This window comes from Schistocerca nitens, chromosome 12 (assembly GCF_023898315.1).
Source record: "Schistocerca nitens isolate TAMUIC-IGC-003100 chromosome 12, iqSchNite1.1, whole genome shotgun sequence".
In the NCBI taxonomy this organism is placed as follows: domain Eukaryota; kingdom Metazoa; phylum Arthropoda; class Insecta; order Orthoptera; family Acrididae; genus Schistocerca; species Schistocerca nitens.
Window position 1 is genome coordinate 45,008,135 of NC_064625.1, and position 26,221 is coordinate 45,034,355.

At 44.8% G+C, this 26,221-nt stretch overlaps 1 protein-coding gene across 2 annotated transcripts in view; it reads left to right on the top strand.

Annotated features, from left to right (window-relative positions):
• LOC126215370 (angiotensin-converting enzyme-like) overlaps window positions 1–26,221 on the top strand; it is a 296,275-nt gene that overhangs the window by 192,457 nt on the left and 77,597 nt on the right. For both annotated transcript variants that reach the window (XM_049942064.1, XM_049942065.1), the window contains exon 3: window positions 15,888–16,046. In XM_049942064.1, coding sequence (XP_049798021.1) covers window positions 15,888–16,046 — 159 coding nt within the window. The remainder of the gene's footprint in view (window positions 1–15,887; window positions 16,047–26,221) is intronic.

Consider the following 26,221-nt stretch of genomic DNA (forward strand, 5'->3'; position numbering starts at 1 on the left):
TTGAACCATTTTGTTACCAGGTGAGCTATCTGACCAGACCGACCAGCGCGAGGCGTACGTCATGAGCGCTTGCCTAGGACAGGGACGTAGTCGCCAGTATTCTGAAAACGCCATTGTGTGCAGTGAGGAAATCCGTAACTAACTGGGCGGGATTTCCACGTTGTTGCAGCGAATAGCGGCGTGTGCCTTTACGGTAAATGAGAAGGTAATGCACACGTACAAAGGAAAAAAAAAGAAGAGTTGCAGCTGTCGAGTATTTTATAAGAGATCCCAATGTGCTTTATCGGCTAGCTGGGTAAATGTCGGACTTCAGATCAAAAGATGAGGCCTTCTTTATTCTGTTTGTTTGACCACTGGCTACCCAGCTATTTAGCCAATTGCACTGTTATGTATTATCTCACAATTACATACGAGCTGTTACGTAAACAGTGGGCTTTCGACACATCTCACTAATGTGTCGGTGGTAGAGGAATCTAATAAAGACATCCAGACGTCTACAAGAGGATAACACATTAATAAGATTAGATATACTATGTACACTTCATCACTGAGACAGACATAATTTTGAAGTGCTGTAGGTTCTTCTGTGGTTGCTGAGTTATATACATTGAAAGTAAAGTTCTTAATAGAAACAAAATATCTTGAATGTTGATGCACTCTGCTAGTCTCTGAATACGATGAGATGAAGAAAGTTACGGGATACCGATATGCACGTACGAGTATATAGATGGCGGTAGTGTAGCGAACACTAGGTATGAAAGGTGAGTGCAGTGACGGAGTTGTCATTTGTACTCAGGTGATCCATGTGACAAGATTTTCGACGTGGTTATGGCCGCACGAGGGGAATTAATAGACTTTGAACGCTGAATATTAGTTGGAACTAGACGGATTGGACATTCCATTTTGCAAATCGCGAGGCAATTCAGTATTCCGAGATCCACTTCAAGTGTGTGCCGAGAATACCAAATTTCAGGCATTAACTCTCACTGCAGCCGGCCGCTGTGGCCGATCGGTTCTAGGCGCTTCAGTCGGGAACCGCGCGACCGCTACGGTCGTAGGTTCGAATCCTGCCTCAGGCATGGATGTGTGTGATGTCCTTAGGTTAGTTAGGTTTAAGTAGTTCTAAGTTCTAGGGGACTGATGGCCTCAGATGTTAAGTCTCATAGTGCTCAGAGCCATTTGAACCTCTCACCGCGGACAACGCAGCGGTCGACGGCCTTCACTTAACGACCGAGAGCAGCGGCGTTTGAGTAGAATTGTCAGTGCTAACGAACAAGCAACACTGCGTGAAGCAAGCGCAGAACTCAATCTGGGACGTACGACGAACGACAGTGCTGCGAAATGTGGCGTTGATGGGCTTGGCAGCTGACGAACGGACGCGAGTGCCTTTCCTAACAGCACGGCATCGCCTGCGGCGCCTCTCCTGGACTCGTGAGCATATCGGCTGGACTCTAGACGCCTGGTAAACTGTGGCCTGGTCAGATGAGTCCCGATTTCAGCTGGTAAGAGCAGATGGTAGGATTCGAGTGTGCTGCAGACACCACGAAATGTTGTGGGCTGTGTTTGCACGGAATGCATTGGATTTCCTGGTCCAACTGAACGGCTTGGAGACCATTTGCAGCCATTCGTGGACTTTGTTTCCAAATAACTACGAGATTTTGATGCCACCAGGCCACAACTGTTCGTGGTTGGTTTGAAGAACATTCTGGACAATTCGAGCGAATGAATGGTTTGGCCAGCAAGAACCCCTCGACGTGAGTCCCATCTAACATTTATGGGACATAATCGAGAGGTCAGTTCGTGCACAAACTCCTGCACCTAGAACATTTTCAAAGTTATTGGCGAATACAGAGGCAGCATGGTTCAGTATATTTGCAGGGGACTTCCAGCGACCTGTTGAGTCCATTCCACGTCGGGTTGCTGCACTACGCCGGGCAGAATGAGGTCAGACACGATATTAGGAGGTGTCCCATGACTTTTGTCACCCCATTGTATAAATAGTGTTTAGTGGCGTTGTGCTGTGTAGACGTATTGCGCTCAGTGCGGTCTTCCGTACGAATGTTGGCAAGTCTACAGTACAGAAGCACTGAATCTGGAGGCGAACCTCTGACAAGGGAACCGCGCCTCCTCGTCATCACCAATTTCGTTCAAATTACAATATAAGCAGGGCTTGGATGTAAGTGAAAGTGACAAATGAGAGCTCCAGATGGCCACGTGTGCAGGAAAAAAAGCGTTTTCGCACGGATTGGACGTTGCATGGGCCATTTATGGTAATGCAGTTTCCAGGTTCCGGTTGGGGTAGCGGAAAGAATACAGAAATTGTAATTGTCAATTAAATTCTCCAACAGCCGAGTAACTAAGATGTTATTTTATTTTATTCTGAAGGCTACCATTGTCATAATTTCACAATGCCACCTTAAAGCCCAATATGCATCTCTCCAAATAAACGAAAATGTCATATAGTGCCTTAACTCCCTGGATATCGTTAATTAAAAATAAAATAAAATAACATCTTAGTTACATGACTAATGCAGAATTTCATTGACATTGACAGTTACTTAACCAGCCTAGTCTCCTGTCCATGATGAACCAACAGAGATAGAATACAGGACGATAATCCGAGGGTCATGGGTTTGAGAGCGTATGGGGAAATATTTTTATTTTCAATTTTTACGTTAAGTACACTGCAGATCAACCGAAATGATGATCAATGTACTCTATGCATTAATATTTCCATGAAAGGCGTGAAAGGAGAAAGGCAAATTTAGGATTGTAAATAATTTCTAGAAAGGGTTCTAAGCCATACACGAGAATTGCGTTCATGAAATTATTCTTTTATTATTTTACACATGATGATTTACACGCGCTGAGGTGATATTCACCGGAAAAAAAAACAGGAGAAGCAGTAAATTTATCGGCACCTTGCACGAGTTACAGACGCCAGTTTTTACAGTTACATGAATCTTTTAAAGTGTCTATTGAAAGTTAAACGTCGTTTACATTCCTAAAAGGTTCATATTGGCGGCAAACCATGCCAAATACTGGTGAGGATAGCTACAGGCTGGGGATGTGATTTCTTCTTGTCTCTCGATGAGATAAGAGCAATTTTGAAGCTTTTTGATCAATTCTTTACCTGCCGATAAAAATAGACATAGTAGGATTGCATTAACCGACGAGGACTGCTTGAAGATCAAAATGAAACCAACAGAATACGAAGTCATTTACGCTTTAATTACAGTTCCTCCTTGGGAAGTTATTTGCAGAGTCCTCGTGGACGCTGACGAACTGGTGATGGAAATCGGCGACAAAATTTGTGAATATCATCGTTCCACAATTACGAAACTTTCACAACATTTCCCCCAAATTTCACGGAGATTGTTGCATGAAACTGTGATAGAGAAGCTTGGTTACCACAGATATTTTGCTAGGTGGGTTCCCAATATCCTAACAAAAGACCGCACAAAAAAAAAAAAAAAAAAAAAAACAGACTGGCTGCAGCAGTGATCTTCCTCAAAGATTGCGAGAATAATGGTTATGGACCACATCGTAACTGGGAACGGGACTTGGGTGCAGCATGTCAGTTGTGAAAGAAAGAGGCAGTCAATGGAAAGGGGACTTACATTCTCCCAAGAAACCAAGGAAGTGTTTGCAAGCGCTGTCCTCAAGAAAGTAAATGGCTTTTTGTTTTGGGACTCAAGAGAGTAATTCTCGTCGATTTCCTTAAAAGTGACAACAGTTAACTCAAACACCGACAAAGTTAAGGCGGGCGATACGAAACAAGCAGCGGGGAAAATTTATCCCAAAAGTATTTTTTTTTCCTCTCGCGACAACGCATGTCTACACACGGCTAGTCGTATCGGAGAGCTCCTACAAGATTTTGGATGTGAGGTGTTTGATCATTCACTCCACCATAGAGCCCGGATTTGGCGCCGAGCGACTGCCGCCTCTTCCCAGCAATGAAGACATGCCTCGCTACACAACGCTTTGATACTGACGCCGAACTGCATGTCGGCATAAACCAATGGCTGCCATCGTAGGAAGCAGATTTCTACAGAACCGGTATTGAAAAATTTGTGCCACGGCACGAAAGTGCCTCAATCTGAGTTGCGATTATGTAGAAAAATAGCTTAAGAATGTGCTTTTAAAGTGTGTATAATGTAATTTAGATTCATAGAGTTTGTTACGTTCTGGATGCCCTCGTATATTTTCAATCGCAAAATTTACTTTTCCCTTTGCTTTTGCTTTTCATGAAAATATTGATAAATTCAACATATTTGGCATTATTTCGGTTGATTTGAAGTGTTATAAACGTAAAAATTGAAAACAAGAGTTTCTGCTTTGGGACTCCATTGTACAACCCTCGGATTATCGTTCTGTAGTCTTTCCGCTGCGCCACCGCTGCCTGGAAGCTATGTCAACGTAAACAGTTCATGCCTAGAACGATCCACACCAAAAAGGCTACTTTTCCTAAACGCTTGGCCACATGGAGCGTCCACTTCTGTCACTTTCGTTTCTGGCCACGACCTGCGTATGCGACAGATTTGGACGAAAAGGATGACGACGAGTAGGCTCGATTTCCTTTTGAATTGCGACTGTTTAAAAAAGTGCGCCGGCCTCTCAGAGTCACACGCAGTGAGGTCGTGTGATTTTAGGGCCCTCTGGTGGCGTGTAGGCGTGGCGCCACCCAGCGGAGAACGGCAGGTTTGAACATGTGTGCCGTTCCCCTCGAAGCTGAGAGGCAGCGTTATGTGCGTTCGGCGAAGCTGGCGTCGATATCGCACTGTTTTTCTTAATTACATATTATCACTAGAAATAACACAAACAAACTTTTTTATTCTGGTCTGTGGATAATACAGCGTGCAGTCACGTTAATACACCAGCTGTCAAAAGTCTGGAAAACCACCTTCTGCAGTGCGGACTACTACGATTGGTTGGTTGGTTGATTTGGGAGAGGGGACCAAACATCGAGGTCATCGGTCCCATCGGATTATGGAAGGATGGGGAAGTAAGTCGGCTGTGCCCTTTCAAAGGAACCATCCCGGCATTTGCCTGAAGCGAGTTAGGAAAATCACAGAAAAGCAAAATCAGGACGGCCGGACGCGGGTTTGAACCGTCGTCCTCGCGAATGCTTGTCCAGTGTGCTAACCACTGCGCCGTGTCGATTGGTAGACTACTATGAGACGTGCAGGAAGAGTGTCAGTGAGGTTCTGGAAGGCACCAAAAGAAATGTGGAGCCGTGCTGACTCCAGAGTCGTGGACAGCTGCGCTAGGTTTCTCTGCTGAGGATCCATGGCGCGAACAGCCCACCCAAGGTGGCCGTCCAGATTCTCGAATGGGTTTGAATCCACGGAGTTTGGTGTCCTGTAGAGTAGGATAAACTCATACTGCTGCTTTTCGATCTACACACTTACACAGCGTGCTGTGGTACATGTTTCATTACCCTGCTGCTAGATACCATCGTGCCGAGGAAACACACACTGCGTATAGGAAAATCCAGTGTGGAATGTAGCGGTATTACGAAAAGGAAAGTTGCTACTCCCCATACAGCGGAGATGCTGCTTCAGTTGCCAGAGACTGCTGTCTTGTGTGTGTGAGTTGCGTTTGTGTGAGTGTGTCTGTCGTCCATTTTTGAAGAAGGTCTTGCTGGCCGAAAGCTTATTTGTGACACTCTTTTTGTTGTGCTATCTGCGACACAGCATCTCCACTACATGGTGAGTAGCAACTACCACTTGCCAGAGAATGCTATCATATGCGTGTAAGTTGCGTTTGCGTGTGTGTGTGTGTGTGTGTGTGTGTGTGTGTGTGTGTGTGTGTGTTTGTGTGTGTGGTCCATTTTTTACGAAGGCTGTGCTGGCCGAAAGCTTATTTGTGACAAAAAAAAATGTGTGTGAATTCCTAAGGGACCAAACTGCTAAGCCGGCCGCGGTGGACGTGCGGTTCTGGCGCTGCAGTCCGGAACCGCGGGACTGCTACGGTCGCAGGTTCGAATACTGCCTCGGGCATGGGTGTGTGTGATGTCCTTAGGTTAGTTAGGTTTAAGTAGTTCTCAGTTCTAGGGGACTTATGACCTAAGATGTTGAGTCCCATAGTGCTCAGAGCCATTTGAACCAAACTGGTAAGGTCATCGGTTTCTAGTCTGACACACTACTTAAACTAACTTAGACTAACTTATGCTAAGAACAACAGACACACCCATGCCTGAGGCAGGACTCGAACCTCCGACGGGGGGAGCTGCACGAACCGTGGCATGACGCCCTAGACCGCGCGGCTTATTTGTGACAGTATTTTTGTTGTGCTATCTGCGACTCAGCATCACTATATGGTGAGTAGCAACTTCCCTTTTCATAATATTGAAACTGCGTATAGGGGTGGACATGGGCCCTAGGGATGGATGCGTACTTGTGTTGACCCCTATTGCCTTCCAGAATGACCATATTACCCAGGGAATGCCACGAAAACATTCCTCAGACAATAAAGCTCCGGCCTGGACTCTTCCGACGATTGTTCTTTGCTTTCAGACGTTTCACTCCTTACACGCCAGCGACCATATGTCCGATGGAACATAAAACGCGATTCATCTGAAAAGGCGTCCGCGGCTAGTGGTCTTGAGGTCGCGTTCTCGCTTCCCGCGCACGGGGTCCCGGCGGGGTCAGGGATTTTCTCTGCCTCGAGATGACTGGGTGTTGCGTCTGTTTCATCCTCATTCACTCGCCAGTCGCCGTAGTGGCCCCCGCGAGGGGTCTCCCGGCCACCAGTGCCATACGCTCATTATTATTATTATCTGAAAAGGCCACCAGTCACCAGTCAGTGGACGTCCAGTTGGGGTACCGGCTTGCAAACGGCAGTCAGCATGGGTGCATGAATCAGGCCCCTGCTGCGGAGGCCTATGCAGAGCAAAATTCTCTGAACGGTTGTTGGGGAGACACTGTTGACAGCCCCTTGATACATCTGGCGGTCATTTGCAAACAGTTACTCGTCTCCAGAATGAGATTTTCACTCTGCAGCGGAGTGTGCGCTGATATGAAACTTCCTGGTAGATTAAAACTGTGTGCCGGACCGAGACTCGAACTCGGGGCCTTTGCCATTCGCGGGCAAGTGCTCTACCATCTGAACTACCCAAGCAAGACTCACGCCCCGCCCTTACAACTTTACTTCTGTCAGTATCTCGTCTCCTACCTTCCAGACTTTAAAGAATCTCTTCTCCGTATCTTTGTGGAGCACTTGCCCGCGAAAGGCAAAGGTCCCGAGTTCGAGTCTGTGTCCGGCACACAGTTTTAATCTGCCGGGAAGTTTCATATCAGTTGCTCCTCTGTTCGCCCGGACACATCTCCGCAGCCGTCGTTCGCCCGTCATGTATGACACGTTGTGCATCACAGCTGCCTCGTTGGCGGTTTAGGATAGCGCCATTTTCACATGCGCGGTTTACTTTAACCACAGCGGCATACGAACAGTTTAAAAACTTAGCCTTTTCGGGAATGCTCCACCCATGGCCCGAAAGCAAATGATCATGCACTTCTGGACGACAGATAAATCGCTGCGATTCCGCATTACTACAACGAGTACACTGTTTTTCGAATCCGCCTGACACGCTTAATATACCTTCCACTGTTAGTGCCGCCACCTGCTGTCTGTGAGTCGTTATTGTACGTTGGTATCGAACAAAAAATATGGTTCAAATGGCTCTGAGCACTATGGGACTTAACATCTGTGGTCATCATTCCCTTAGAACTACTTAAACCTAACTAACCTAAGGACATCACACACATCCATGCCAGAGGCAGGATTCGAACCTATGACCGTAGCGGTCGCTCGGCTCCAGACTGTAGCGCCTAGAACCGCACGGCCACACCGGCCGGCGGCATCGAACATAGGCGACTGTTATATTAATATGACTGGGTCGTGGAACTGGCAAGTCTTTTTCACTGTAGTGAGCGTTATGGGGATCATCCTTGGAATTAAATAACTAATCGGGCAAGATATTAACACTGTACCCAAATAACCAGTTATAAAATGACTAAATGGGTGCATACAGTTTCTTCTTTTTCTTCTTATGGTAGCAGCTGCTGGTGTTCACTACTGGGTCGGTGTATTCATAACTTGGGAGATAAATGTTTGTCTCTTGAAAGTTTCTTCCGGTGTTGACGCAGAGTTTTGGCTGTCGGGCAAGGTTCGTGATACTTCCAAGTGAAGCAATTCCCAGTTTGACGACTGCCTTACAAGGTTTGTCCTGCTCAATGACGTAGCGTGAACAGCCGAGCAGCAATTGATCAACTTCTGATGGGTGATCTTCGTGACATCGAGAGGTTAAAACTTTGATTCTGTAGAGGTGTGCAGAATTAACACCCCTGTCCATTTCGCATTGTTGTAATGGATGTTGTACTCCGTTGTGAAAGTTTAGTGTTCTTACTGTTCACTTCACCTCTAGTAACCATTTATGTTAATGTGAAACTATATCTGGCTCGGTCATTCAGTCCTATGTTCAGAAGGACGATGCGTAATACAGCACTGAGGTCTTGAAGAAACCAACCTTTGGAGTGAATTCGCTTTAAATTTTTTTAGTCCATTCGGCAGGTTTCTATATAAAAATTGCTTCGATGGCATTCAAAATAGTGTTTAATGATCTCTGCAAGCAGTACAGGTGTGTCTTAGATGTCGCTAGACGCAGCTGTGTTGTTTTCTCGATGTGTTTCTCGCCACAGCCGCGATGTGACTCCACTCTCCTCCTGTAGCCTTCTAGCGTCGACCTCACTCTTTGGACAAAAAAAGAGTTTGCACGCGGGATGGAGAAAGTTTCTCAGGAGCACGTTTCAGGCGCCCGAGATTTTCATACTTGCTAAATCCGCTTCTGAAGTAGGAAAACATCGAGAAATCGCCTGTTGGTTTCTGTCCCTGGTTCTTCGGCCGACGTTTGTGTGGCGAGTTTTTTCTGACGTTTCGCCAGCACGAGCGAGCTGGCTGGCATTGTCAGTGCTTCACTCTCCTTTGCCACCAGCAATGGAGGCTGGAACTTGTAAGAAAACATCACACAACACTTGCCCCTTACCACCACTGTGCTGATATTAAGTACGCCGACAAATAGAACTGATGAGTATATCCGCCTGCTTCCGAAATTCTTTCGCACTGTATACGCCGACAGTAGCTAGTTTTCCAAATTTATTTACGGATTTCACGCTCATTTTAATGCATTGAAAGCTAGACACGATTTCTACGTTCTTATACATTAGCCGCTATTTATTCTTATAAAACACCTGTTGGCCTTGTCCTTGCTTCTATGCCTTGCGCATACCTATCGCGTTTCATTTTCTCGGCTGCAACATTTAGTTCTCTGCCATGTCCGCCTGCTACACTTTCTTCTTTCTGTGCATATCTAAACCTTCAGCTAGCACATCTTTCATTACGTCTAGCACAAAACTCAATTCTTATTCACTTTCAGCTATTACTGATGCATCACCGATGAATCGTTTTGTGCTAATTTTGTGCCCTTGACAAACAACAACAGTTCCTTAATTGCCTTTTCAACGAACAAATAAACATAAATGGTGACAATGAACTTTTCTTTCATCTTTCCTAGTTTGGAAGTCTTATACAAATCTGTCAGTGGAGACTATTCTAATTCGGGTTAAGGCAAGAGAGTGGATTTCCATCTCCCTACCTGAAAAAGCAAAAACATTTTATTTCATCCTAGATCGTAAAACATCTTTCCACATTTATAACGCCACAACAAGCACCGAAATACGACCCCGTTTGCATTTTGAATGTGGTTCTCCAGTCCATATACAAACACACCATCGTTTCGCTGCGTGTTTATACATGCTAGCGGCTTTCGCTAAACAGAAAATCGTTTTCTGTGATCAAATCTAAGGCGAAGCGCTAGATTTGTCAGATAAAGTTGACGGAAGGCAACATCTGACAAAAGTCCCCTATTGCACCATGGGAAATATATTTGACAAAGCAACTTTGTCAGAGGAATTTGATAGTGTAATACCGATCTAAGGCTGAGATCAGAGCGTCACCGACAACGGTCGCCAGAGGTTGCCCGATAACATCGGCCGACAGCTTGGTCGCCGTGCGTCCAATATCCGTGGCAGGATGAAGGAGATTAGGATAAGTGAAGGTACAGCGTATTCTTTCGAGGAGTTTATATTTTAGCCTCCTTGGGCGGAGTGGATTCCACGATGCTCCATGCTTCGAGACGTGCGCTACATTGCGGATTTTGCTGTTTAAAGGATGTGAATAAGCTAGTTCTGTCCTCAGTTATTGGAATAACCAGACAAGAATATATGAGATGAAGAGGGAAACGTTCTGTTATGTATTGTTGTGGTCGTAGTGACATTGCAAAGCAAGTTTACAAACACTCTGCACAACTTCAAGTGAATTCAGCAAAACAGACATGTATAAACTAACTTTCAGTGACTGTCATTCAGCGTATGTGTGAGAGAGAAACATAAATTGTACAATAAGGTACTCTGGACACCTAAAGTACCGTACTGAAATGTTTCAAATGGCTCTGAGCACTATGGAACTTAACATCTGAGGTCATCAGTCCCCTAGAACTTAGAACTACTTGAACCTAACTAACCTAAGGACATCACACACATCGATGCCCGAGGCAGGATTCGAACCTGCGACCGTAGCGCCTAGAACCGCTCGGCCACCACGGCCGGCACCTAAAGTACTGAAACGTGGAAACATATACACCACATTTATGGTCACGTGCTATAAGAGAATCACCACGCTACCATTTATATTCACTGTTCACAAATTTCCTGATGGAGACATCCTCCTGAGCACTCTCGGCCTGGAGATCAGAGTGGGGCAGCTGAGGAGAGCTCCGACTACCTTCCTCCAAGGAAGCCATGGGTCTGAATATGGTTATATAAATATAACCGAAACCGGTCACCTATGTTATTGAGACGTAAGTGTTGTGATCAAGACTGAACTTTAGTTAAAATATTTCATAAAAGACTTTCGCTGTTAGACGGCTCAGTGGCCGAGCGGTTGTAGGCGCTTCAGTCTGTAACCGCGCGTCCGCTACGGTCGCCGGTTCGAATCCTGCCTCGGGCATGGATGTGTGTGATGTTAGTTAAGTTTAAGTAGTTCTAAGTTCTAGGGCACTGATGACCTCAGAAGTTAAGTGCTCAGAGCCATTTGAACCATAATACAAATATTTTCTGTAATATGTGGCGTTATGTATGTAATAAGTGCGCGCTCTCTCTCAAGAGTGGGTTTCTCTGATTTTATGAAACTTTATAACCTGATATCCTTACTGACTGGCCATGGAACTTTCCAGTTTTTCCTATAATATTTTCGTGGATATTGAAATTTTTATTTTTGTATACGACAGACAGAACAAGATAGGAGATGTGCCTTTTAATAGAGCTAACAGAGGGAATTGATTACTCGCCCACCTTCGTAAACAATCTGCGTGGTTTGCGAGCCAGATGCAGCCGACAGCTGCCGCTGGAGAGAGCTGCAGCCACAAATCACGCTAACCGGCACGTCGCAAGATCCTCCTTCTAAACTGATACTGTTATTACTCAGCTTAGCCACGAGTCCGTAGAGGGTGGTATATGTGACGTACAGTATAACTGGTCAGCATTTCCACCTGGAATTTGCGAGTGTAAGTCGGACCTTCCTTGATCCGCCTTGGTGGGTCGTGTCGTCGGATTTCCTCCTACCTGTGCGCGGTGCAGCTCTCGTAAATGTCGTCCCGCGCAGATTCTTCATTGGCGCATTGGATGTCTCTGTCGGTGGAAGCCAATTATCTGAAATTGCTGTCGATCAACTGTGGGGTATCTGTTTATTCGAAATTAACATTCAGAATGCCGTAATATAACTTTTTCCCTATTAGATCAATAATGAAACACTCATGCCACAAACTACTCGTAACCGAGAATTTGGCTACCATCGAACAAGACAGGAAGAGCTCTTAACGCCGACTGCCGACTTAGGCGCGCAGTCCGTATCTCTTACTAGTTTCGCCACATTTCGTGGATTTCCGATCAAGTTCGTACTTACGGTACTAAGATATGCGTTTGTTATTGAACGGGAGTGAATTTTAACGAGGCAAAATTATGATAAATAGTTTTAAATATCCAGTGGCTCCTCCTAGTATTCATGTTCTCATAAATGACTTTAATTATTAAATATAAATAAACAAAATCGGTGACTTTGGTGCCAAGATGGCGGTACTTCCGGTCACGTATATTTCCCAGGCTGACGCTTGTTGCAACGGTCCAGCGCCGAGCCCCACCCCACTACGCGCGACATACGGTCGCTTCGTCACCTAGCCAGCCAGCGTGGGAAATGCTCGCCGAATCATGGCTGGCTACGGACTACAGCACTTCCTAACTATCGTAAATACATCAATAAGAGACAATAATTTATTAAAACTGGTAAAAATGTCTTCCTCACGTAAGAGGCACCTTACAACATCCCGTGAGATGTGTGCGCTGTGTGACGTGAGACTGCATTTCCCGCCCGCGTCCACGTCAGCGATAGCTGCCCCGTCCCATGCACAGCTGAATAACGCGGATTCTGCCGCTCTCACTTGTGTGGCGTGGCCTTGCCGCTGGACGCGGCGTTCTGTCTGTTCAGTCCTTGAGCCATTTCAGTTATCACTCTTCAAGACGTGGGAACTCAATTCGCTGTGTCCGCATCCTCCTTCCTTACGTTACAGTTTCAGTAATTTTAGTGTCTGCTTCAAGAGTCTCGGCAGCAAGTGTGACAGAATCCCGAGTTCGCTGGCTGCATCCTGTATTGTTTTTCCCACTCCACGTTCCACGGTATCGATAACACGCTTTTGTTCCGCAAAAGTAAAACAGTTGTACGTCTTTGAAGTCATTCTTGCAATTGGTTTGTGTACTGTAGTATGTTGTGTGTCTGTTGAGGAAACAGATAGCTTCGCGAACACTTAGAAGAAGCAGCAGTTGTCTGCAAACTGACGAAATAGTTCGAATTACCAATTTTATGTGGGCCGTATTTTGCGGAAATATTTGGCCGCAGTAGCGTTTACCGTCTATATTGCTGCTATGTGGCTGCAGTAGAAGGCAATTTTGCGGTATGGCCGGGCAATATTGCTGATGTTGCAGATAGTTACCGAAGTACTGCCGAGTGAGTGCCGGTGTTTTTTCACCAAGGGTCCTGCTCTCACCTTTCTTCCCTGCTGCAGTCACGTGTCAGAGAGAAACCTGTATCGTTTCGCTTCTGTTCCAGAGTTTGCGCGCATACATGTAGCACCCTGTTTTGCCTGTTGTAGAGTGGAGAACTGGACAAACGAGAGAACTATGAATTTCATAAATGCGTTTCGCCTACGACGAGAGCGACGTGGCATCGAAAGTAGTGTATACAAAGATCGCACTTTGAAAAAGGACAGTTGTCAAACTGTTGCCCATGAGCTCGGAATCACTTCTGATGAAGCATACAAAAAATTCGAGACAGAAAATGTTGCCTAGGGAGAGTGGGAGCGCAGGTGTCTATTCCGACACGTGATTTGTATTTGATGTCTTGAGTATCGTACTGTCATTGTATGTATGTATGTATGTCCCACATATCTTCCTAAATCAACGTATCGATTGCAACCAAACTTATCAGGACAAGTCCCCAGCGATGAGATCGACGTTTTGAATCTTTGTGCATGTGATTTTAATTAACTTCTTACGTTTTGTCATCCTGTATTTTTGTCCACGTTATTACATTCATTATTTCTGTTCCTTATTTTGCTTGAATTTCGTTTTGTTTACAATCCCTTCTTTCATTTAAATCTTCATCTGTGTTCCTTTCTCCATTTTGTAAGACATTGCCGACCAAACTAATTGTTATCTTGTAACGAAAAATAAATTTTTAACTCAATTGCAAAGTCAAAGTGAATAGATTATTTCGTCTGAAATCGGCATTTTCAAGTGTTGTTACATAAATAAAAATAATTAAATTCACACGCACAAAGACCTCAACTGGAAAAAGGGCAATAGAACAGAAAATGATTGCAATTTGAAAAAAAATTAATATGGTGATTAAAATGATGTGGCAAAGGAATAGAAATAACAATACATTTAACTCAATTAATAATTGAAAATAAAAAATTTCAAAGCACCTGACAAGATTGAAACCCACAACTTCTTGCACTTGCGGCCCGTACTTTAAGCGTTACGCTGCGCGATCAGTCTATTAACCTTTTTTTTAAAAAAAAAAAAAAGAAGAAAGAAAAAGATGAAGACATCACGCGAAATTCCGAAATTTTTTGTCATCTACTTTTCGTAAACGACGGCCCACCAGGGTGAATGGCAGCGAGGTTTGATTCCTGGGACCTTAACCTACACCACCACATAGATGATTTCAAAAAGTCAGTCCCTGCGCTATGGACCTCTCCTTGTTAGTACACACATGACGTACTATATTGGTATAAGTAAGCACTGTGGGAATGACATGCACCTGCCCTCATAGGGGTTGCGGTGGAGGTGGCATGAAAGCACGAACGCGCCATGTGTGCCTTTAGCCGGCACTTTTTCTACCAGTTGAACTGCGAAGCACGACTCAAGACCGATCCTCAAAATTTTAGTCACCAAGATGTTTCAACCAAATTTGGTGTATACAGGAATGATTATTTGAGTAGAAATGCTGTGGGAGTAAGATAGCTCTAGAGGTAGCTTGGTTTGTTTGTTGGTTTGTGTGTGTGTGTGTGTGTGTTAGCTTCATGAATGAAAAGTTTTTATTGTTCTGAGACAAAATAAAATAAAAAGACTAAATTTAAGAAATTAATGTGCTTCGTCAAAATTTTAGAGCGTCTTCAAATCGAATAATATTATGTTAGAAAATAACTGGCATATGTACATTACTCAGAAAACTTAGACACCTTAAAATAATGAAATCAGTGCCATTGGAGTGTTGCAGTGGAGGTCGTCGTCCCAGTGCTACATCGATAAATACATGTAGCTGTTTCTGTATCGTGGGACCTGCAGCATATATTAATGTCACAGTAGGACGTTATGCAGAGAATTGTAAAATAGTATGTTGCTTCACATTTTAGTTTGGTGTATAGGCTTACTTCGGCTTCATCGCCTTCATCAGTATATGTCCTGACGTTGTAGATGGACATATGTCGACTTTCAGTAAACCGCTATTGTTGTCTGTAGTTGTTGGCTGTAAATATTTTTTTCAGCAAAGTTTTAAAGCTATTCAACAATTTGCTGTTGCACGTATATTATAATAGGTTTTCTTATCAGGTATTAAAAAATTTATTATGATATACGTGCAACAGCAAATTATTGAACAATATAAATGTTGCTGAAAATAATATTACAACCAACAACTACAGAGAGCAGTAATGGTTTACCCAAAGTTGACATATGTCCATCTACAACGTCAGGACATATACTGATGAAGGCGATAAAGCCGAAGTAAGCTTATAATCAAAATAAAATATCAAGCAGGATACTGTTTTCCAGTTCTCTGCATATGTTGCTGTATTGTTGTGATGAAATAAAAAAAAATCACTAATTAGATAGTTTACGGTATCTTGGGAAATTATAGCGTGTTCTAAATACATTCTAGTCCAAAATTACTAAAAACAAATGGAAATTATCTTTGTTTCTCGAAGACATGCTGACATTGCGATAAACAACTTCATTTAAGCAGATGTTGCTGCCACCTGCCGGAAACACGCAGAAAAGAAAACATGCAATGCACTGCAAGCGCATAATTTGTACACGCTACAGTCAGGCACAGAGACTTCCCTGACTCGGAAAAAAAATAGTATTTGGATGTGTCATGTATGCTTCAGAGCGTCTGAGGAGGATAAATACTAGTCAGAAGGCTAAGTCTCCTGAAGCATGCTATCCTTATTTCTCGACACATGTTCTAATGTACGTTTTTGCTCTCCTTTGTTGCAGCTAAACGTGTCGGCGGAGCACGCCAAGTTCCAGAAGCAGCAGTGGCTGGAGACGATCAAGTACCCGTGGCACACGTACAAGGACCCCGACATCCGCCGCCAGTTCCAGAAGTACTCCGTGCTCGGCACGGCCGCCCTCTCCGAGGAGAAGTTCGACAAGGTCAGTCTCTGAAGATTGCCGTCAATTCTGCGAGCGAAACGCCACGCCAGCTGTAGGTTTTTTTTTTTTCCCTCTTCATTTATATGGGTCAGTGATATTACCTTAGTCTTCCAGGGGGGTTTCGGTAAAGATCACTCACACGGCCTGGAAGAGCCTTATCATTTGGCACTATGACTGCAGCACCTTAAGTGGCGTCACTGGCTCCTGAACACTTCGTGATCCTTCCACGAAATATACATTGGCGGCAGTAGAAACGTTCTACAGTCAGCTCCAAATGCCGGTTCACTAAATTTTCCCAATAGCAGTCCTCGAAAACAGCGTCGCCATCTAGGCATTCCATTTGAGTTCCCGAAGCATCTTCGTAATATTTTCTTGTTGCTCGAACTTACCAATAACAAATCTAGCAGCCCGACTGTGAATTGCTTTGATATTGCCCTTCAATCCGACTTGGTACGGATCCCAAACAACCGAGCAGTACTCAAGTACAGATTGCACTAGCGCAGTGGCGCCCGCAGGTGGGGGGGGGGGGGTAGTTGCAGTTTATTGTTAACTTTTACAAATGCATTCTTGAACAAAATTTAAGCGTTTTCCCTGAAGGCACGCCCATTGTTCTTTCTTTACATATTAAAAGAGTCAGTTGTGTCATAAAGGGACGTTAAACACATACGTAAAAAAATGATATCTTCTTTGAAAAATAATCTACGATACAGTATCTATATGACGAAAAATACAAAATTAAAGATAGATATCTATAGCCGGAATATTCGAGACTTCAGTAACTGTAAACAATGCATATCTGATAAGGAAAGACCGTTTACATGTTAACAAACTCTGGGCATTACTAATAAGCTGTAATAAAATAAAGCGAATCTGCCGATCGACAAACTACCACATGTGTACGTGGTCCCATTAAGAATGGTACCCATGGTGAGAGTTAATGTTGACTTACAGGGTACTAAAATGTCACCCTCTCTGTTCCCACTTCACTAGGTACAAACCTCTTCATAAACCTCAACTGGCAACATAATACAGTTGCACAACAAAACAAACTCGGCAAAATTTTATTCTTTGAAATTTCAAATAATGGTTAAGAATTGTCAGACGCTAATTTAAATTAGCGTATTGTATTATGTTCCTTTTCGTTTGCTGAAGAAGTGTTCGAGGGTACTGTATGGCCACTAATATCGCTACTTGTCTGTAGAAGTAGGCAATATTCGTCATTGGAACTACTGTCAACGAATGTGATTTAGCAAGGTGTGGCGTGAGCTACCTTCATTTCCGGAACGTTCTAGATGAGTCTTGTTATGTTCTAATAGGAACATATCGCATAAATATTTCCACATCCATCGCAAGAAACCGCTCCAAACGATCGCGCGAAACTCAAAGTCGCTGGCTTGCGGTCTAATGGACACCGCGCTGTTTCATTGTTGAACCAAAACCCCTTCCTCCCTCCCCCACTGTGATACGATTTCAGCTTCTGTTCTTTAGTCATCGCTCAGTTTGGTTCGGCATCGCATCGCTTTAAGGGTTGTGTAAATTCATTGTGAGTTGTAAGTGCACGGTGTTCCATGATTGTGGTTTGCATAGACGTTTGTGCGTTGTGAAAGTAAAAGCGCAGTGTATACAGTGGCAAAATGACCGATATACGTAAGTTTTTTGTACCTCATAAGCGAATGAAAACTACAAATGAAAGTGGAGGTGTCGAAGAAGATACTGTCTATGATGAGGTATCTCAGGAAAAGGGTGAGTCAAACGCTACCATTACTATTAAAAATTCCAGTAGTTGTGCTGATGGAGACAATAAAGACGAAGCCAGTACCTCTGCTGGCTTCAAGTGCGGTTTACACAGTTGATTGTAGTGAACCGGTTTTTTCCGGACTGTTAACTTAAATCCAACTGCGTTCACTGCATGAGCAGTGTTTTTAAACGCTTTTGTGGTGTCACCGTTAGACACCACACTTGCTAGGTGGTAACTTAAATCGGCCGCGGTCCTGTAGTACATGTCGGACCCGCGTGTCGCCACTGTGTAATCGCAACCTAGCGCCACCACATGGCAGGTCACGAGACACGGACTAGACCTCGCCCCAGTTGTACGGACGACATTGCTTGCGACTAGACCTACCAAGTTTTCCTCCCATTTGCCGAGAGACAGATAGAATAGCCTTCAGCTTAGTCCATAGCTACTACCTAGCAAGGCGCCATTTGTATCAGTGCTTATAGCTTACTAATATTCAAGAGAGATGTATTCCAACAAGAGAATAAAGTTAAGTATTATAAAACTACGTACTTTTCTTTAGTGCATTAATAAGTCTCCTGTTCCAGTACTTCAAGCCCGTCTGCGTTAGTTTAGCGTGCACCTAGCTACCTCATTGTGTCTATGCTGTATAAACTAGACACAACAGCTTTATATGGTGAAAATTTTTTGCCCCTACTGAGACAAAAACCTGCGGGCGCGCCTGCACTAGCGTCCTATATGTAGCCTCCTTTACAGATTAACTGTACCTTCCTGAAACTCTTCCAATAAAACGAAGTCGACCGTTTGCCTTCCTCACTACAATCCTTACATGCTCGTTGCATTTCATATCGCTTTGCAACATTCTGCCTAGATACTTGAAGGACTTGACTGTTCAAGCAAAACAGTACTAGTGCTTTATTCGAAAATTATAGGTTTGGTTTCCTACTCATATGCTTTGGTTTACGTTTTTCTACTTTTAAGGCGAACTGCTGTTCATCGCACCAACCAGAAATTTTGTCTAAGTCGTCATGTATGCTCCTTCAGTCACTCAATGATGATATCTCCCCGGACACCACAGCATCATCAGCAAACAGTCGCAGATGGCTTCTCGCCCTGTCCACCAGATCATTTATTTATACAGAGAATAATAGCTGTCCTATCACTCTTCCCTGGGGCGCTGCAGACATTCTTGTCTCTGATGAACACTCACCGTCGAGGGCAACGTACTGAGTTATATTTTTAAGAAGGCTTCTAGCCAGTAACATATCTGGGAAACTGTATGATCGAATCTTCGTTAAGAATCTGCAGTGGGGCACCGTGTCAAACACTTTCTGGAAATCTAGGAATGTGGATACAATAATCTTACTTTTCTGGGGCGTCTTCGTTTCATATAGTTCTTCTGACACTCCTCATAGAGCTGTCACGTTGCAGTTTTTCTCCTTTAGAGCCAGCCGCGTAGGAGGTCAGATAATGACATGATTATTAGAAAGATGCACCAGAAAAGCTGCTTATAAAAACTATTCTTCATTAACGACAGAGTGTTTCAGCATTTATCGCCAATGTCAAGTAGCTGCGAATGCAATTTTGGCGAGGCCGTGTACAAATTCGAATATCATTTATATTAAAGTGACTATATTATACTCGTAGTATGATGTGACGTCCATATTACGTCGTTAGTGAACTGTCTTGTAACTGTCAATGTCTTGATTACATGGTAAATTACATAAATATATTGAAAACAATACGTCAACTATGGTTTGACAGTAGTTTGACAATTGTATGATTAAGTCGCTATTTGTTTACAAAGATTATACCGATGAACAGCGATATTATTTTACTAATTAAATTTTGTCACATTTATCTTTGGTAACACTAGAAATGCCAAACTACTGTCAAACCGTAATTAACGTGTCTTACCATGTAATAAGAACACTGACAGTTGTAAGACAGCTCAATAATGACGTAATATGAACGCCACATTATTCTAGATCTGCGTACAGTATAGTCACTTCAAAATAAACAAGTCAAAAAATGGTTCAAATGGTTCTGAGCACTATGGGACTTAACATCTAAGGTCATCAGTCCCCTAGAACTTAGAACTACTTAAACCTAACTAACCTAAGGACATCCGACACATCCATGCCCGAGGCAGGTTCGAACCTGCGACCGTAGAGGTCGCGCGGTTCCAGACTGAAGCGCCTACAACCGCTCGGCCACTCCGGCGGGCATAAACGAGTCACATTTATAAACAGCCTCACGAAAAATTATATTCGCACATGCTTGACAATGGCGATAAATGTCTAAACAGTCTGTCATTAATAAAGATTAATTATTATAAGCCGGCCGGTGTAGCCGAGCGGTTCTAGGCGCTTCAGTTTGGAACCGCGCGACCACTCCGGTCGCAGGTTCGAATCCTGCCTCGGGCATGGGTGTGTGTGATGTCCTTAGGTTAGTTAGGTTTAAGTAGTTCTAAGTTCTAGGGGACTTATGACCTCAGATGTTAAGTCCCATAGTGCTCAGAGCCATTAAATTAATTATTATAAGCAACTATTGTGGTGTACCTTTCTAATAAGTCTGTCACGTTACATTAAATGTTCAGTTAGCTGTTTGTGATTTCTTCCATTATACTCCCCAGCAACTTCAAATTTTCCAGCATTATGAGTTGTACCCCACCCACTGTCATGTTTACCGCATAGACCTCTTCTTTTTCTCGTTGTCACTATAGGCTGACATTTCTTTGCCTTAAATTTTCTACTATACCGTTGTACAGCTTGTTCCTATATTGTTAGTAAATATGCAATTGGATTAAGCCAACTGAAGATCGGTGAAAAGTCGAGACGCTTCTTGGCGTAAATAAAATTTTAAAAAAGCGACGGGTTGGTGTGTTTGTTCTCGTGACAAACAGTCAGAGAGTATTAGGAATTTTTGGAGACGAGCGGCAGGCAATCACTCGCTGGGCTGCGCGACAGCCGATACGCGGTAAGCGGAGAGCGAAGCAATCAGCTGGCTGTGTTTGCTCATCGTCACCGCAGCCGAGCGCCACCCGATATGCCCGCAGGAGCGACGCCGAACGCCGACCTGCCGCGTCGCCCGTCCACAGGGACGATCCGGCGTCAGGCATTGCTTTCCACTGCAAGCAGAGGCGCGGGACTGTTTGGGTATGGCGATCTACTTCGAGCCAATGTGAGAAGCGTGCGTAATACCGTGATAGGGATTTGAACAGTCCCCTGCTGACATGCAGGGTCCATGGATTCATGAGTTTGTTTCCATACCTGCACACGTCCATCCGCTCGATACAATGTGACAGGAGTCTCGTCTGACCAGGCAACATGTTTCCAATCATCAACAACCTAATGTTGGTGTTGACGTGACCAGGCGAGGCGTAAAGCCTTGTGTCGTGTAGTCATCAAGGTTACTCAACTGGGCCTTCGGCTCCGAAAGCCCGTATCGATGATGTTTTGTTGAACGTTTCGCACGCTGACACTTGTTGATAGTCCAGCACTGAAATTTGCAGCAATTTGCGGAAGGCTTCCACTTGTGTCACGTTGAACAATTCTCTTCAGTCGTCGTTGGTCCAGTTCTTGCAGGATCTCTTTCCGGCCGCAGCGATGTCGGAGATTTGATGTTTTACCGGATTCCTTATATACACGGTACACTCGTGAAATAGTCGTATGAGAAGACCCAGTTCATCGGTACCTAGGAGATGGCTCACTTAAATCTTGACAGCCTGCCAGTGTAGCAGCAGTAACCGATCTAAGAAATGCGCCAGACACTTGTTGTCTTATATAGGCGTTGCCGACCGCAGGGCCGTGTTCTGCATGTTTACGTATCTCTGTATTTGAATAACTATGCCTATACAAGTTTCTCTGCCGCGTCAGTGTAAATATATGAAATATGTAAAGGAGAAACGTTGTTAACCACAAATCTCTAGAAGTTGTGACTTTGTGACTTATAACAGATTTTTAAACGATACTTCAGTAAACGTTCAGACAGACAGTGGCTATATGGTTTTTTTAAACAACAATGTGAGGGTTTTCTGTTAAAACCGGCTGCTGGAAAGGAAATGCTGTGCTGTGAAAAGGTACGGTTTCGTTTTCTTTGTGGCAATCAGTCTTAACTAAAGTAGCAGATCATTTAAACCATTGGAAAAATAGTTTCTCCTACTCATATTCTTTCTCTTTCGACATAATTTTAAACAAAAATTACATACAGGACAATGTGCTGTGTTGATTTTTTCGTGGCCGGCCGCTCTGGTCGAGCGGTTGTAGGCGCTTCAAAATGGCTCTGAGCACTATGGGACTCAACTGCTGAGGTCATTAGTCCCCTAGAACTTAGAACTAGTTAAACCTAACTAACCTAAGGACATCACAAACATCCATGCCCGAGGCAGGATTCGAACCTGCGACCGTAGCGGTCTTGCGGTTCCAGACTGCAGCGCCTTTAACCGCACGGCCACTTCGGCCGGACTGTAGGCGCTTCAGTCCGAATCCACGCGGCTGCTACGGTCTCAGGTTCGAATCCTGCCTCGGGCATGGATGTGTGTAATGTTCTTAGGTTAGTTAGGTTTAAGTAGTTCTAAGTCTAGGGGACTGATGACCGCAGATGTTAAGTCCCATAGTGCTTAGAGCCATTTGAACCATTTTTTTTTATTTTTTCCTCGCAGTCAGTTTTAACAGAAAACTGAAAAACTGCTTTTATGGCTCATCGCCTTATGATTACCATGGTCCTACGGAAACGTCCGAAACTTCGTAATCCTACCTGTTCGTAGATTAAAAGTATGGTAAATACAGTAATTGAAACTACTATCCTTACAAATCCAGATAACAACACAAAAAACCCGGCCGCTTTGGCCGAGGTGTTCTAGGCTCTTCAGTCTGGAAACGCGCGACCGCTACGGTCGCTGGTTCGAATCCAGCCTCGGGCATGGATGTGTGTGATGTCCTGAGGTTGGTTAGGTTTATGTAGTTCTAAGTCTAGGGGACTGATAACCTCAGAGGTTAAGTCCCGTAGTGGTGAGAGCCATTTGCACCATTTGATCCAACAACAGAAAAACGATTATGCAACAAACCTTAACCAACACCGCCTACAAATTGTAGTGCAGAGGAGAGATGTCGGATGCCTTTGAAATCGGGACAAGAGTGAGACAAGGAGATGGATTGTCGCTGCTGCTTTTCAGCTGTGTTTCAGAAAAGATCATCCGAGACTGGCGGAAAAAAATAAAAAGTTCGGTGGTATAAAATGGGGCAGCGCTAGGATACTGATATATGAATCTCACAGTCGACTGCCTAGATGATGTAGTGATCTTTCCAGACTACATACAAATGCGAACAAAACACCTTAACCAAGTGAAGACACATGCAGCGAAGGCCTAGGTTCCGCGATATGTAAGTGGTTCGAAGACTTCTTAAGTACGTTGCACTCGATAGCGAGTGTTCATCAGATACAGGGGTATCAGTAATACACCAGGGAAGTGTGGACAGAACCGCTATTGTACTTTGTATACATAATGATCTGACGGACAGGGTGAGCAGGAATCTGCGGTCTTTTGCTGATAATGCTGTCGCATACGTGAAGATGTCGTTGAGTGACTTCAGGAGGATACAAGATAACTTAGACAAAGTTTTGAGTTGGAGTGATGAATGGCAGCTTGCTCTAAATGTAGAAAAGTGTAAGTTTATGCAGATGAGGAGGAAAAACAATCCCGTAATGTTCGACTACAGAACTGATAGTGAAGCGTGACAGTCGTGTCGATTAGATATGTAGGCGTAACACTGCAGAGCGATATGAAATGGAATGAGCACGTGGGTTAATGCGGACGAGTACGAGAAACAGTCATGTAACGTCCGAATACAGCATTAGTAGGGTGCAGCTTGACACAGTCATTTCGATTAAATATATAGCCCTAACGTTGCAAAGGGAAGCCGAACGCCCGAGTTCGTTTTATTGGGAGAATTTTGGGAAAGTGTAGCTCATCCACAAAGGAGACGACTTACATAACGCTAGTGCGACACGTTCTTGAGTACTGTCAGCGTTTTTGGGATCACCACCAGGTCGGACCAAACGAAGACATCGAAGCGATTCACAGGGGGGTTCGATGTGTTACCGACAGGTTCAAAAATGGTCAAATGTGGGAATTAACTGCTAAGGTCATCAGTCCCTAAGCTTACACACTACTTAACCTAAATTATCCTAAAGACAAACACACACACCCATGCCCGAGGGAGGACTCGAACCTCCGCCGGGACCAGCTGCAAAGTCCACGACTGCAGTGCCTGAGACCGCTCGGCTAGTCCCGCGCCCGATTGGTTCGATCAGTACACAAATATTCCGGAGATGCGTGGTGAACTCAACTGGGAATCCCTGGCGGGAAGACGATCGGCTTTCGCCAAAGCACTAATGCGCAGATTTAGAGAACCGGCGTTTGAGGCCGACTGCAGAACGATTTTACTGCCGCCGCCCTACATTTCGCGTAAGGACCACCAAGATGAAAGACATTAATGCTCGCACGGACGCTTTTAGGCAGTCGTTTCTCCCTCGCCCTATTTGCAAGTGGAACAGGAGAGGGAATGAGTTGTAGTGGTATAACGTATCGTTCGCCATGCACCGTGCGGTGGTTTGTGGAGTATGTATGTATATGTAGATCTGGCTTTCACAGAAGAATTCAGTGCCAATTCCAGTTTGAAAACGCGCATCATAACAAATATTACGTCATGTTCTTCCTTTCTGAGGTTAGTTTCACTCCTGTGGCTATATGTTTGAGACCCTCAGCTTTCTGTTACGAAGGTAAGCCTTCAGCCATGTAAGAGGGATGCTATAAATGCCATAAAACTTTAGTTTGCCAAGTGTACTCTTGTGATCCACACTTGTCACTGGCTTCGGCAGGGAAACAGCTGCGCCTCTGTGGGGTGTCCCATGCTTGTGTCGTTAAGCGGCCGTGTGGAAAGACCGTTATGCATCGAAAGACTCGAAGCGAAAGAAACAGCGCCGTCTCACGCCAAAATAAAAAAAAAGTAACAGACGGGGACTTGTGTCTCTCTGCGTGACCAGCACGGGGCGCTGGAGCGGAGCGGTTCGCTGACCTGTGCCTGCAGCCTAGCCGCCTAGCGCCCAACTGGTTTGGCGCGGCCTCCGAGGACAGGGCGACGTTCAGCTGGCCGCGTGGTCACTGGCCTCTGCTGACGGTGGCCGAGGAGGCGAGGGCCAGGCGGTGGCTACAAAAATAGACCTCAGGCTGTCAGAGACAACTATGGTCACAGTTATACGATTGATAGAGGATCGTGCACCCGTGCTCAAAAAAAAAAAAAAAAAAAAAAAAAAAACAGGGCACCTTGAACGACTAGAGATAGAACGTTCGTAGTCACGGAACATGTGCATGAGTACGTTCTGCAGAAGCATGAACCATGTCGGCCCGCGGGTTCAAGGTCAACATCGATATCGCGGCGCAGCACCACCTACCGTAAGATGTGCGTGCGGCTCTCATTGTCGCTGTAAACAGAAGGTAGCGGATCAGTGTGACTCGAGCAGACGTGTAGGGTACCTCGCAGATGTGCGCGAAACGGGTCGTCGAATCAGTGGGTTTGAAAGAGGGCGCATTATTGGCATGAGAGAATGTGATGCACCCATCCGGGAAACTGCTGCTCGTGTGGGACGAAGTGTTACGGAGGTGCAACGGGTGTGCGCAGAATGGTTCACGGAAGGCCGTAGAACGCGACGAGATGGGTCAGGTCGCACCACCCAGACCACACTCCGAGAAGATCGACATCTCATCCGAATGGCATTGCAGGGCAGATCTGCGTCCTCCTCGACTCTGGCGCAATAGTGGAACACATGGTACACTGTCAGGTGTAACAGTCAGTCGCCGTTTATTACGGCACTGGTTGCGTGCGTGTCGTCCACTTCTCCGCCTACCTTTGACGAACGTGCAGCAACATGCTAGACGGCAGTGCTACAGGGAAAGATGTCATTGGGGATAGGAATGGCATCAGATAGCGTTTTCGGACGAATCCTGATTCAGTTTGTTTGAAAAAGATGGCCGTGTTTTGGTTAGCCGCTGGCAAGGGGAGCGGCATGGCAGTGAGTGCATTCGCAGAAGACATACGGCACCACCTCAAAGCCTTATGGTGTGGGGTGCTATTGACCACAAATACAAATCACAGCTGTGTCCAGGGCACTTTGATCAGTGCGACCTACGTGAATGACATCCTACGAACCGTAGCCGCAACCTTTCTGGACACCACTTCACAAGCCATATTTCGACAAGACAATGCACGACCACATGTTGCTGCACGAACACGTGCCTTCTTGGTGAAACAGGATATCAGCCACGTGCCTTCTTGGTGTCACAGAATATCAGCCTGGACCGCCAGATGATCTGGTTGTCGCCAATCGAAATTGTGTGGGATATGGTGAAACGATTGGTACAGCGCTGTGACCCAATCCC